General features: G+C 38.5%; 1 protein-coding gene across 3 annotated transcripts in view; it reads left to right on the top strand.

Annotated features, from left to right (window-relative positions):
* The window catches only part of LCLAT1 (lysocardiolipin acyltransferase 1), a 125,167-nt gene that overhangs the window by 36,480 nt on the left and 74,026 nt on the right, over positions 1-14,661 (top strand). For 2 of the 3 annotated variants that reach the window (XM_076334718.1, XM_076334717.1), the window contains exons 3-4: positions 7,095-7,263; positions 10,686-10,884. The exons of the other annotated variant lie outside the window; for it this stretch is intronic. In XM_076334718.1, coding sequence (XP_076190833.1) covers positions 7,099-7,263; positions 10,686-10,884 — 364 coding nt within the window. In that variant the 5' untranslated portion in view covers positions 7,095-7,098. The remainder of the gene's footprint in view (positions 1-7,094; positions 7,264-10,685; positions 10,885-14,661) is intronic. 3 annotated transcript variants of the gene reach the window in all.

The raw sequence follows: 14,661 nt of genomic DNA, 5'->3' as shown, positions 1-14,661 counted from the left end.
CTACTTTTCCATAAATCATTCTTTTTTTTTTCCAGGAAGCAGCTGTAGCTGTTGCTTGATACCCTCTTAGAAATGATTTGAAATACCTTAGCTCATGCTCTTATTCAAGCTTTATTGGTCTAATGATTGTCTGGAGGAACAGTGGAAAGAGTACAGGTAAACAAGAGTGAAAAAGCATCAGACTGATTTGATATCTGTACCCTGACTGAATTATCTGCTTACGGTATCTAAAGGCTGTACTGCAAAGAATCTTGGCCAGGTTTTTTGCATTTGGAAAGACACAATTACTTGGGAGAGCAAATTAAATATTCTATTGAATTTTTTATTGAATTGTAATAGTCAGATTAAGTCTTGGCAAATAAAAGAGATAATAAATTGTAAGATACAGCAATAATCATATTTTATTGGTAATATTTTCGGAAATTACTCATTAAGTATTGTACTTTTTATTTTGTGCGTGTGTAAGCTAATATATGCTATACTGTTAGAGAGGGTCAGGGATGTGGTTTGTGATGATAATTATCTTTTATTACCCTATCCTATATTGTTTTGATAGGCGTGTTAAATCTCTTAAAGGTTTTTAAATGCAATAACTGAATAAAAGGGAAGTAGTTTTAATGGTCAAGCGCCTGTTTCTTCACGTGTTTTTTCTGTGATAGTGATCTGTGCCATATTTGTATGTTCCTTAAAATAAGGAAGTGCCCAAGAGAAGAATCAGAAATAAAATGTCATTCATAAAGAGGTCTGTGGAGACTGATGGAGCTTCTTGCCTGTATCATGTGGGCTAGTGATCAGAGTGGATATCTGTGCAATTAATAATTCAGCTTCTTCCTGTCATTGCTTCCCACATAACCTCTGCTATTTCTGCAGTTCTTTTAACTGAGGCACAAGTGAGAAGTTACATGATCAAAGAGATGGGGTAAGTTGTAGATCTGGAAATACGATTGAGTCAGTCGATAAAAGCTTGCTGTAAGCAATTTTCTTTTTAAAATACGGTACTACATAGAAACTAGTTTCTTGCTCTGAGTGCAAGAATTGGTAAAAATTTCCTTTGAAATGTTGTTATTGGAAAAAAACCCCAAAAAACAGAAAAGCCTGGTGATTTGTTGGACTTCAAATGTTCTGCTAGGATGTGTCATTTCCACTGAAACTTTGCCTGGCTGATCTTTTGTCACTTGGCCACCTGCTCGGTGGTTGCCGAGACCCCGGTGTTACTTGCCTCACAAGCTGGGAAGGATTGTCCAGCTGCCTGCTCTCCTGTCTTTATGATTTTGTTTAGTAACCTTAAAAACTAGTGAACAAGTAAAAGTTTGGGTCATTTGTTTGATGGCTTGTTCAATGGGCACCTGGGAAGTTGACAATCTTTGTTCCCCTCTTGCCCACCTCCTTGAAGTCCAATTCACCCAGATGAAAGGTTTTAAAAGTTGTTGTGAAAATTATATTTTCTGAGTTGGAAATTATGTTTCAGAATGTGAAATTGAATATGGGAGCTGGAATTTCCAGCTCACCTCTTTCATTTGCCGTGCTTAGAGGAAATGCAGAACTAAATTAAGTCAGTTCGCAGTTAACGGCTGGCTTTCTTTGCAGAACTGTTACTGAAAAGGCATTATTGGCTGGCTGTGTGAGTTTTTGCTTGATTTTAATTGAAAATAATGTTTACCTTTTCCACTGGTAATTGACTGAAAGAAGAATTAAACCCAGTGCCTAGTATTCCCCATTCAGTTCTTGAAGACTAATGAACAGTTTTATTGCCTGTGCTGATTTAATGGAAACATACTGACCGGTAATAATACAATGTTGTTTTACTGGCACTAAAGAGCATTTCTTTATTTTTTCAGTAGTGTAATAAAACCTGATTTGCTGACTGCATAATACTAAGTGCTTAAAAATCTCTCTAGTTATCAGGCAGCTGGCTCTGTTTGTCAGGTAATATTGCTTAATTCCATACTGTAGGTTAAATCTTGTTTTACCTTGAACCTGAAAGATGAATTAACCTGTTTGTACAAGAACTTTGAATTAGCCAGGAACTGTTAAGGAAACATGAAGCGTGTGGTGAGTCTTGACTACTGTGAAACTTCTATCTAGACCTTTAATTTTAGAACTTTTTTGTTTCTTACCAGGTAAACTTATTTTGCATCCTTTGCCCACTTACAAGCCATAGAAGCAGTTGTGAAGAAAAACTAGTGTTGTTGTAGAGAACAGGCTGTTTAAAACCTTTTGAAATCATCATCATCATCATAACAAGCTGTGGTTTGTCTGTCATTCCAGCTGTACTTCGAATAAAAGCATGTAGATGATAAGCAAAACAAGCCAAAATCCAATCACAGGAAGGTGCCTCTGCTTTATGTTACTATGCAAAAACCTTGTTTGCATAGAATATTGAAATAACTTCAAGAAAATATTCTAATAAAGATGAAGTTTACAAAAATACAACTGTTTTGGAAAGTAATTTGTCCCATTGTAGCCAAGAATTTTTAAAATTAACTGAAATGTAAATCAAAAATTGTATTTTAAGAATTACTGTTTCCCGTTACCTGGAGACAGAGCATGTTTTTCTTCTGCTATGGCAACGAGAACATGTAAAGTACAGTACCCCAATAACTTGGAGTTCTGCCACAAAATAGATGAAGAACTACAAGCCCAGTGTGAGGGTGCTGTCTTTCTCACTGTTTGCAGCTTTCAGCCTGAATCTTAAAATAATTTTGACTGTCTCCCCACAGCTCTGACCCACACAGCAAATGGAAAGTGACTTTAAGATGCATAAAGGCCGTAATACGTGCTAAATCCAGTGTTGAGAGTGATTGCTGCATTAGGAAGAGAGAGTTGTCAGTAAAGGAATGCTTCTGTACTTTGAAAATGCTTGAGTTCTGTAATTCAGACTTCCTGTCGAATCCTTTAATTTCTAGGGTGTCTCATCTCTGACATGAATCAGCTCTGATTTTCTTTGTTTTGAGATTTTTCACATTTGTTTTAGATCATTTTACAAGTCCTTATTAAGTACTCCTTTCCCTTTGAGATTGTTGTTTTTTAATCATGTTTTGAAGTTGCAGGCGTGTATTTTGCATTGATTTGTAGCTGTTACTTCTCTTGTTGAATGCACGTGTTAGATTTGGGATGGCTGACATATATCTATAAAGATACTTTGTTTCTAAGCTAGGTGTTTAAGGGGCTGAGAGATGCAAAAGACTGATAATAGAGTCAGTTCCCTGTTGTCTTTGGTAGTAGGTGTCTGGGAATTCCTCGGGTGACTGATGCAATGGTGAACTGGGTACAACAGCCCTTGTAGTGCCAACACAAGTTGACACCAGCGTGCAGAGCCTGGCCTGGCCTGGCAGGACTCAATAGCTGAGCCTGCACGCCAACCGTGCGGTCCTCAGCATTACGGCTTTCCTTTTCAGCGGGGTGTGTGGCCACTTGGAGCGTGCTGCCCTTCGCCTGCCCAAGCACGCTGGTATTGCAGGGGCGGGGGGGACATGGGGTGTGTATGGGAGGGGTATTGCTGGGTCGGGGTGGGAGATGTGGGATGCGGGGCTGGGAGAGGGGTTGCTGTTGGGAAGGGAAAAAGGTGAGGATACAGAGCTGAGCAAAGACAGGCAAAGGAGGGTTTGTTAGGCAAGTTGCAGCACTGTGTGAACACGACTGTACTGCTTCAGAGGCAGGGCAGTTCCCAAACGGTACTGAAGCTTTAGCAGGACACAGAGGTGTGACTGATTATTTTGTCTGACCAGAGCTGGCTCTGTACAATTTACAAACCTGTGCGCTGTACTCCTAGCCGAGGAGGTGCTGGAGCTGGCTCCCTGTGGCACCGCTTGAGTTAGAGAGGGCACATCGCTTCAGCGGTGCACCTGGTCTGGCGAGTGTGTCAAATCCAGCCTGGGGCTTCAGCCTCCTCTCTGCCCTCCCTGCTCTAAACACCCACAGAGCAACGCTTTCGCTGACTAGCCCAGGGCATGTGCTGTTGGCAGCCAGCACGCCCAGCAGCTTGTGTGATGAATGCCCATCCTTGACTGTTGGCTAAAACGAGGGTATATGTAAATGTTTCTCAACTGACATGCGTAGGCAGATGCATTTTAAATCATTTAAACCTATTGTCCAGGCTGTAACTCCACCACGTGAACCCACAAATGAAAACAAATGGGTTGAGTGTGTTAACAATTTCACCTTGTTACTAAAATGAACTTGCTGAGCCCTGTTTCCAGAAGGCCAGCTGGATGGTTACTCTCTGCTCTAAGTTCTTCACATTATCACAGTTTTGCAGTTTTGCTCAAATTTATTAAGAGGGAGTTGTTTTTCTGTTCTCGTACCTGTTTGCGTGGTATGTGCTTTATTGTGGTGGAGGTAATTCAGAGACAAAGTCTATCCATTATTCTAGATAAATGCATGTGTACGTGTGTAAAGAGAGAGATATATATATATGATATATATAAGCAATAAGCAAAAGATCGTATGTATCACACTTTAAAAATGTGGCTGCAAGAGAGATAAATGACATTGATTAAAAACACACATGGTATCTCTTGTGTCTAGAAATAAACACCGCAGTGTTTAACCCACTGGAATGCAGTATAATTTATGTATGTATATACTGTAATGTTAAAGAAAGTACTGCTGGGGTGCAGGCTGAAGATGAGAAACTTCAGAACTTCCTCAGGTCTTTTCCATAGCTCAGGTACCTTCATCTAAAAAAAAAAAAAATGTTTACAAGACAGTCTTTCACATAAAATACAGAAAAGATTTTTTTCTTAAATATTTGGGTCTGTGCTATAATTTGAGGGAAGGACCAGTGTAAACTGTGAAAAGCTCAGCCTGTAAATAAGTGACCTACATTGCTTTCCTAAGAGTCTAGGATGACGACAGAGCGATGTCTTCTCTCATTAACTCTGTGGTTACCTGTGTGCAGAAGTCGAGTATTTGGAACTGGAACACGCGCCTCTGTGTTGTCCAGCAGCTGCGTGGAGCCAGGGTGTCTGTCTGGTGGACGTCCTTGTGTCTGACTTGATGCCCGGTGGCTCTGAGCAGCCTCAGAGAGGACCAGAGCAGCTGGCTGAAGCTAAACAAACTTGTGTTCTGTGTCTGCTAGTGGGTTTTAAGTGTCTGAAAGCTGTCCCTAGATGTTTCCAGTTGTTTTGCTGTGTTTGTTCCTCAAAAAATGCTTGATTAGATCAAGCACATTGAATTTTAATCCTCTCTACTACCTTTTGCAGTAGGTCTCAAATCTTGATATGTCAGGAGAAGGCCTTTTCTTCTACTCTTGCTGCAAGTAATGCTTTTCTTTGCCCTTTCTGTTGTTTCTGTCCGCCTCAGTTTCATCTTTTGTCCTCTGCTACCTTTATTTCAGACTTTCCCAACACTGGTTTATAGTAACAAATACAAGAAGGCGTTTCTTCAGTGCAGTGCTCTTCATGGATGCCCTGATGTGTTAAAATTGATCCTACCTAGTGTGTGCGTATGTGGTCAGATGGTTATTTAGTTCCCGCTCTTGGCAGGAAAGAGTGGGCTCTGTACTCCAGGGTGTAAATAACGTGCTTTTTGAATTCAAATTTCATTGTATTAATGATATAGCTACCAGCTATATCATTATTTCTGATATAGCTACCAACAAATGTTTGTATTTAGTGTTACTTTTTTTGCTATGCTGCAGAAGTCAAGCTAAGTACGGTTTCCTATATCCTTCTTACATTAACAAATTTGCATGGCCTCTTCTCTTGGCCTTCCTCCAAACATGTACAGTTTAGGAAATTGTTTAAACCTAAAAGTATCCCAAAATAGAGCTACTTTCTTGTTACTTGTCAACATGAAGTAGCAGAAGCAAATTCATGTGCTAGCAACACTAGCGTTGCAATTTCTTGACTTTTGAATACTTTGCTGTGCAAACATTATTGCTATGGACATTGCACAAAACATGCTTGAGATAAATCATGTATGTTACAGTATACAAGGCTTAATGGATTACTTTTCCATTGCTCATTTTAAAATTAAAAACACCAGCTTCCTGTTTTTCTTGTCCTGAAGTCCTGTCTATCTGAGCTCTTATAATTTCTAAAATAGCCTGTCAAAAAAGAAATTCAGTAAAGTGACTGAAAAGTGACTTCTACTTAACCTTTGATTTTATAAACAATTGGCTGAGTCCTAAATAGATGAAAACAGTCTATTTTTAGGCCCTAATTTAGAGAATTGATATTTCCACATTTGCTTTGTCATAGCTGGTAGTAGTCGCTAAATTGTGAAAGCTTGTAGCTATTACAAATGCTTGGAGGATTGCTGAGTGTTCTGCCGTAATGCATTAAGAAGTTCTGTGCACGGTACATTTCAATTTATAATAAGGGAGTCTAGCTGATAGCACAGACACTGAAATATTTCAAGTCTAGACTACTGTCTTAAAAACCAAGGGCTATTGGCTTTTTGGTGGAATAAGTTGGAAAATAACTGATAAGGACAGTTGAAGTACAGCAGACTTCAAAAAGTCATAAATTCTCTAAATGATGGTGAGTAGGGAGGTTTCAGCCGCTGCTTGCCTGCCCTGTGGTGATGAAAAGGGAACTGGTGTTTGAAACAGCTGATCAGTCTCGCAAGGTTTGAGTGGTTTCTGAAGGAGGTCGCACGTAGACCGGCAAGATGAGTTTTTGCAACACTGGGTTTAGCAAGAAGAAACAAAATGGAGAAATAGAAAAGCGAAGTTCCCTATCTTCAGAAAATGCTAACATTAGTACTTTGCCAATGACAGAGATAATGGCTGAAAAGTTTAATACAACAGGTGTTCTGTTCTATAACTCTTTGTACCTTTGTATAATAACAATAGCTTGCTGGAGATTTTAGAGTGGAACTACCTGTTGGAGTAAGTGGAGGAAATTATGATGTAGCTGAGACTTTTATGATCCCTTTAATATCCCAATGCGCCTTACAAATCACTGTGTTTCTAAAGTCGTTCTCTTACTGCTGCTTGTGAGGTAGAACGTTTTGGTTGCGTTTACTGCCATCATGTGTTGTTAGCCATGGAAAAAAGGAGGAATGTTCAAACTGGACCTATGGACTTGAAGAGTTATGTAATTACTTTCAGTTTCTCTCTCTAACATAATGCCAACTTTCTCTTTCAGAGCCATGGTGTCATGGAAAGGGATATACTTTGTACTTGCACTATTCTTGGGAAGTTTTTTTGGAAGTATATTCATGCTTGGTCCTTTTCTACCTTTGATGTTTATCTCGCCGGCCTGGTATCGCTGGATCACCGATTGTGTTGTGGCCACTTGGCTCACGCTCCCAGTGGTAAGTTGCAGTTTGAGCCAAGTTCTGGGCAAATGTTCATAATCCCACGACTTAGTTCGCTCACTAACACTTTTAATTATATTTTTTTAAGTTTTTTATGCTTTTGTCAAAACACACCTTAACATACTTACTATCTGTGGAGACTTAGGTTTTAGCTCAGTGTTGCAGATTGTGTCCCTGTCAACAGTCCCCCTCTTCTTCCACAGTTTATACGTAAGTTGATGCCATGTCTTAATTGTGCTCTTGAAAAGGCCTTTTCATGACATCTCCATCCAGTGTCAGTTAGATGCTGATCAGAGGAGAGTAGGTGAAGCACTAGTAAGCAGGAGAATTTTTTAAATTACAAACTTCCTAAATGAGTCGTCTTATAAACTCTTCCTTTCTACTGTGCTCCAACTATCTAATTAGGAAAATTATTCACTGTCTGGTACATTGTTGCTTACCTTCACTGTTCTCTTAATCCTCCTAGAATTTAGTCCTTGTAGCTGAATTAGAGACAAATGATTTCAGGTGAAGAAGAACAACTTCCCTTACACTGCATCAACTTTATAGCTATAGGAGTCTGGAAAATAATAAAAAAGCTCTTCCCTGAATTGTTCCTGAGGAAAGGCGGTATGAATGGGATCTGTGTCTTCATCTGTTCTCTAAAAACCAAGGGACTTTGTTCCTCTAGGCCTTTAACGATTTGTTTAACTTTTTCTGAAGTAAAATGCTATATGGGTGTGCAGAAATACGTATCTTGTGGCATAAAGGAAGATTTATCTTTATCACATATCAAATATGTATATCTGCTTTCTCTGTTTCATTCTTGTGTGTTTTAAAGGGGTGTGAGCTGTTTCATGTTCTAAAACTTTTGTCCTTTTCATCATTACTAAATGCAATGAAATTAGGAGGGAAGAAATAATTGCCAGTAAAGGGAATAGAGAGATTGTTATTTCTTGCCATGATGAAATTTATCTGAGTACTGATAGCATCACAAAATTGACCCTTTCTGCCTGCTTGCCTCCCAATTTTTCTAAAATTGCCAACTCCCCAAAATTAAATACTGGTCTTCTATTTGATTAGCTGCCTGGGCTTTATAATTCTGGATTATTGCAACTAGTTTGTGATAACTTTTGCAGTCTAGAAGTTTGATTTCAGCCCACACGGAACCTAAACCAAAATAATTTGAATATTTTTATGAAAAGGATTGTCTTGTAAGAATCTTAGGGATTTAGATTCAGGAAAGGGTTCTGAAAAAGATTTTGCACCCAACCTTTTTGAGGCTCAGACCTTGTCTGTGTTAATTTTCTGTCCTGACACTACTCCATTCTTGGTCAGGAGAAGCAGGCACTTGGGTTTGTGTCTCTAAACAATAAACTAATGTTGGACCAGTTGGACTCCGACAGGGAAGCTCTGACCCTGACCTCTGTAGATAGAAGAAACTTCCACCTTCCTCACTCCTCTGCCACGTATTATTTCCTTTCTAGCAGAGTCAGCAGGATGGGACAGTGAGTGGGTCTTAACTGTTTCAGTTTAGCTGGCTTATACTAGCATTAGGGTATGTAGAACAGGACATCTGTTTATTATTATGTTTAACTAGATGTTAAATATGTAATAAGATTCATATTAAACTATCAAAAAAAGGCTGCTTCTCTCTTTTCTGAAAAAATAACTGTTTACCATTTTGAGCTATATGACCTGTTCTGCTTTTGCAGTGGTCCATAGTTACTCTTGATAGCAAACACCTTTGCCAGAGTTATAGTGAGCTATTAATAGTATTAATATTTGGCACATATAATGCTTTTTATTCTGAGATCTCAAGCCATTTGAGATTATGAGAATGTCATTCCAGTTTTACAGATGACTTAAACTGAGAAATTTGTGTTCTTTGAGGTTCTGTGGCACAGAGGTGGCAGAAATATGAACGGAACAGAAAGTTGTTTTACTTCCTAGAGCTCTGTTTAAATCCCCAGACTTTGCTCTTTTTCTATATTTTTCTGGAGGAAGAATGGGGAAGAGAAGGCAAGGAGGTAATTTGAAGTGCTTCCATTTTTTTGTGTTAAGGCCAATTGTTAAGTTTATTCCTCTAGATGTCCAGTCGTGTTTTGTGGTTTCTTTTTCTGTGCTAACTGGGTTGCGCAGTGTCCTGCCAGTGGCCCTAACCTCAGGGCCTTAAGTCATACCTCTAGGTAATATCTGTTGTCTACCTCTGTTTCTCGGGATTTTGTACCTTTCCACGGTGTTTCCACTAGGTAGTAAAAGGTTGCAAGGTACTAGCATTCAGTCATCCATATTTTTGAATTATTTGCCTCGTCCTGGTCTTTTGCTGTAACCAACCAGCACTCCTCCTTACACTTTCTTGCATGATTTGGGAATGGTCATGGGTCAGAAACCATTTTCAATAGGCAATTTGTATGTGGCCACCTTGTTTCAGAGGTTGAGAGACTTTAGTGGTGTGAACATGGCCAGAGCATGCTGTTGGGCTCTGATGTTATGTACAACTAGTCGTTATATGTTTATGGTCCAACTGTCGAGGTTATGAAACCAGGCCCTCTTAAACTTACTGTGTAGCTCTTGCCTGCTTTTTTTCTTTTGATAAACCACCAACCTATGGTTTATAACTTGACCCTTCAGAGCCACACAGCGGGTAAAGCAAGAAACGTGTTTTATATGTGAACTTCTAGCATCACTAGCTGTTTAGGCAAAATGGAGAAAGCTCTTTGCCCGGCCTCTTGTTTGTGTCCTTCCAAGTCTGAGGCTTATTCGGTGCTTTGGGACGGCACTTTGTAGGTGACTGTGTGCCAGCGTTTGGTGGTTGATGCTTTTTGCAAATTGTGGGTGGAGGCCCAGGCTTCAAGGTAGCACCGTAGAGCTGTACAGACCTAGGTCTACATCACTGTACTATGTTCAAGCTTGTTTGGGATTCCTCTCTCTCAGCTGCTCTTTCTGCCGTTAGGTTCTAGCCATTTTTGCAGGCAGAAGTCAAGCACAAACATGTTGACCGTTTGGGCCCAAGCAGAAAGCAAGGCAGCTTCTGAGGCCTTCCCAGCCCTGACAATACTGAGCAATAGATTCTTCGTGCAGCCGATCTCTCCTTAGATTTTACTTACCAAGTTATAATCCATACTGATTCCCTTGCTTCTATTCCTACATAATAGTATTCTGGGAAGAACAGGAAAAACCGAGTTTAACGTTGGACATGGATTGTAAAAGAGTGCTTTTTAAAAAGTGCTATTTAACTGTTGTTTCCTCTTCCATTAAACAGCTGACTGTTACTGTGGAAAAGCTGGCTGCTTTATTAGAAGACAGTCAGAAGTTTGTTTACCAGTGATAATGTGGGTGAATAAGTGAAATTATATAATTCAAATTAATTTTCATTGGTAATGGGCTGATGATTTTCTTCTGGAAGTAAAGCCATAATATTGAGATATTCTTTCTAGGCCTTGCTGGAGATGGTGTTTGGTGCCAAGGTGGTTGTCACTGGTGACGGATTTGTTCCTGGAGAAAGGAGTGTCATTATCATGAACCATCGCACACGAATGGACTGGATGTTCCTGTGGAACTGCCTGCTGCGATACAGCTACCTCAGACTTGAAAAAATCTGTCTCAAATCCAGTCTCAAAAGCATTCCAGGATTTGGTAGGTCACTAAACCCTTTAATTTTAAAGGAAAATGTGTTTAAATTTTGCGCAGCACTGTACATATCCTGTTAAATGACCTACGTTTAAATTCTATTTCAGTATTTTTAAAAAAACTTATGTAAAATATGTGGCATATTGAGTGATTAAGCCATAAATCTCCCAGAGGACGCCTGGACTACATGCTTAAGCATTTCTTTTTAAAGATACTACATGTGCTGCTGTTGCTTATAGGTAAAAATATTTCTGCTTTACGTACTGAAATAATTTTTCAAAATTATGAAAAAAGATTTTAAGTCTTTGCAAAGTCTCTTTCAACACTTTGTTTTTGGTGCTATTTCACCCCACATTGCAAATGCTCTCATCAGGCTTCTTTCTTCATTATCCAATTTATACTATTGAGAAGATTAAAAAAGAAAAAGAAAGAAAGAAAGAAAAAGCCCTGTAGGCAATTGCAAAGTTGATGGTTCATTTTAATAACTGTAGTTTTAAATTGAACTCGGTTACGCAAAATATGCTGTACAGGATATGAAATAAATCAGTATTTATAGTGATGTAGGCTGGAAACGGATCTGAGTTGCACATACTCAGAGAAATCGTTTCAGATGGGCCAAAAATTGTTGCACAAATGGTTTCTGAATAAATAGGCAGACTTATCTGAAATAAAAGCATCTCTGCATTTTATTTATCTCTTAGATTTATTTGCTGTTTTATACAAAACCAACTTGGGCAGGATATGCGTCAACTTTATGATGTCGAAAGAGTAACCTTATTTATGGTTCCCCTTTGTCAGGCCATTTATCTGAACAGATGATTTTGGCAGGATTCCATATGGAGGATCTCTCATACTGTTGCACTGTTATTGCATTCACTTGCTGGGCCTTTAGTACTCTTAAAAGCGAGCTGCAACTAGGTAACGTACTTTTTTCCCTAACAGTCGAACATTAAGGTCAATTTTACTTGACAAAAGACATCTCTCTTAACGTTACAGGAAATGAGAAAATACATATTTAGATAAATGTTTTATCTTCATGATACAGCAGAAATGTTTTGAAGTCTTGGAATCAGCTGCAAATGCAATTTTTTAAAGCAATGATCGAAGTTTCATAGGTTTATCTCTTCAAAAGCAGCATATATTTTTTTTGGTAACAAAACATTTGTATGCATGCTTGTTAGTGCCCGTAGTAAAATTGGAAGGTCAGCTCCAGGAGCTTGGATGCTATGTTATGCTTGGCAAAATCTGGTTCCTGAAAGGGTGTCAGGAGTTGTTTAGAGGTTGGTTTGTTTGTTTGTTTATTTATTTATTTATTTTCAGTTCTCAGTTCTGTGCATAAACAGAGCACATCTACTAGATTTGATGAGTAGGCTCAGGCAGATGGAGCTGTGGCAGGTCAATGTTAGCAGACCACGATGCCGTCTTTGTTCATAGTCTGACATAGTAGCTTAAGCCACTAATGAAATTCTGGGCTCATACTCCACTTCGTGGGCTGTGATGGTAGAGGTGGCACAGGCAGACATTTACTCCTGTTGTTTGCGTTACAGGATGACCATTTCTGGCAGTAGATTGGGTGCCTGGATCTGTAGTGTTATAAACCACTATTTATATACCACAACCTTAAGCAACCCTCCACAATATATGGGCTTTGAGTACTTTGGTACTCAAATGTAATGTGAATGATTACAATGCTGTGAATTTTAGCTTATTTTTTAGCTTATTTTTTTAGTAGACTGTTAATGTGTTATTAGTCACAGGAGAGGAATCCAGCTAAACTACGTCCTTCAGTCAAGCCATAATTTGATAGTCTAAAATCATAAATGTTCAGCTTCTATTCTACCATAGTGTATCTAAAAAGAGCCCTTAGAAATACATGTCTCCATGTTCAGTCAGCCTGTGTTTTGGGTGGCAGATTCTTGCAAAAATAAAGTAGTCTGTATAGCCACGTAATGAGGGGACAGTTGGAAAGTGAGACGCTTGGGTGAAATTAAGATTGACAGAAGATGATTTCATCATGAATCTGTATGAAGTTTGGTGGGGCGGTGATATAGCAGAAAACGGTGTCCAAAGTGGACAACGCTGAATCTCATCAGTAAGAGTAGATTTTCTCCTACTTATCTCTAGTGGCCCTGCTGTGTTATGTGATAGACTTAATAGGTGTTTGTCAGATTTTGGTTTTGTGTTTGTTAAATTGTGTCTGATGCTTTCACATAAAAGTTTTGTTTATTTTATGAGCTTGTAAAGGCAAGAAGATAACTTGGAAATCAACTGGACAGTTTCAGTGCACTGCAGCTATAGTCGATACGTTAGATGTTGATCATTTAAGGTATAATATTTGTGGAAATTAAAACAGCTACTTTCATAATGTCTTTCAGTTTCATCTTTTCATATATTTATATGAATTAGTTGTACATAGTCAAAAGTACAGGATTATGGACGTATTGATATATTGGCTAAATGTAACTTCTAATAAATCTTTACCTAATGGTCATTTTGCTTTGAGTTTGAGAAATATTTGAATGAATATACTGTATTGCTTTCAGTGCAACCTTTTCTGATCTTTCAAAGGATTTTTTTAGAAGCATTTCATTTAAAATTATATGTAAGATAAGGTTTATAATGCAGCCCTTTAATTTCCATGTTGCTGAAAACCTTGCGAGTATTAAGCATTGCACCTTTGTTGTTGTAAGTACTATCCCAGTTGGGGTGTAAAAATAGGTCTATGAGAGATTATACTGATCCAAGTGATATATATGGTAGGTGAAGGGCAACGCTTGGAATGCAAATAGATCCAGAGTCCTTGTCGCCCCCTTTGTAGGTTAAAAGTGTAAAGGTATCAGATTTAATGAGTGTGTATTACAAGTAGGCAGTTACTTTCTAGTTAATTATAATTAAAATCAGAGGAGTCAGTATTTCAAGGAGAAGCATTGAGTCACTTATCTAGTTCTTAAGTTATTAATTCTTTGCATTCCAGTGTATGAAAAAACTTTAAATTGATTAAAGGTGAGCCTTAAAAAAAAAAGCGCAAAGAAAAACAGATGGTCCTTTCTTCCTGGAACCGTAGCTTTGGCTTGATAAATGGTGTGCAGTAAAGTTTTCAGAAAGAGGTATTACATTTCAGTAATCGCAATTTCAGAAACATTCTTGCAGCGTTTCAGTACAACTTGCCAAAGTTGGTGTCTCGAGGGAGCACTACTCTGCTCTTAGCTGTTGCTGCAGTTTCTCATCTGACATCATCAGAAACTACTGACACATTCTGCAGTGTCAGTTTTCAAGGAGAATTTCTAATGGCATTGACAGTTTCCTGCGTAGTCTGACAAGATAGGACTTCTCTACAGTACTGGTAATAGATATGTACAATTTATATTCTCGCCTATTCTTAATTAATAAGGAATAGCATTGGAAGTGATACAGATTATGATGCAGTTGTCTTCAGCATGTGCTATGGAATACATACTGTTCGAGTAGGTACCAAGGAACATACACAGTAGTGTCAGGTGACCAGATAATGACTAGAAGTTAGTTGCATCCTTTTAATTTTTTTCTTAATAGTTTCATTTGTAAAAGTCTTGTGATATGAAGCAGTAAGACTTCACTGGAAATAGAGATTTATTTTAATGATGGACAATTCGCATGTGTTGGGTGGCTTGCAGTAATATTTGGATTTTAGTGGTTAAAAGTGCCTCGACATCTACATGAAAAATAAATTAAAATTTGGGTTTAATTTGAGCACTCTCAGATAAATTGATGGAAAAATGAGAGAGGGTAACCAAAAGGGTTAGT

The sequence above is a fragment of the Aptenodytes patagonicus genome, chromosome 3, assembly GCF_965638725.1.
Source record: "Aptenodytes patagonicus chromosome 3, bAptPat1.pri.cur, whole genome shotgun sequence".
NCBI classification, from domain to species: Eukaryota; Metazoa; Chordata; class Aves; order Sphenisciformes; family Spheniscidae; genus Aptenodytes; species Aptenodytes patagonicus.
Note: the sequence above shows the minus strand (reverse complement) of the source record. Positions and strands in the feature narration are given on the sequence as shown.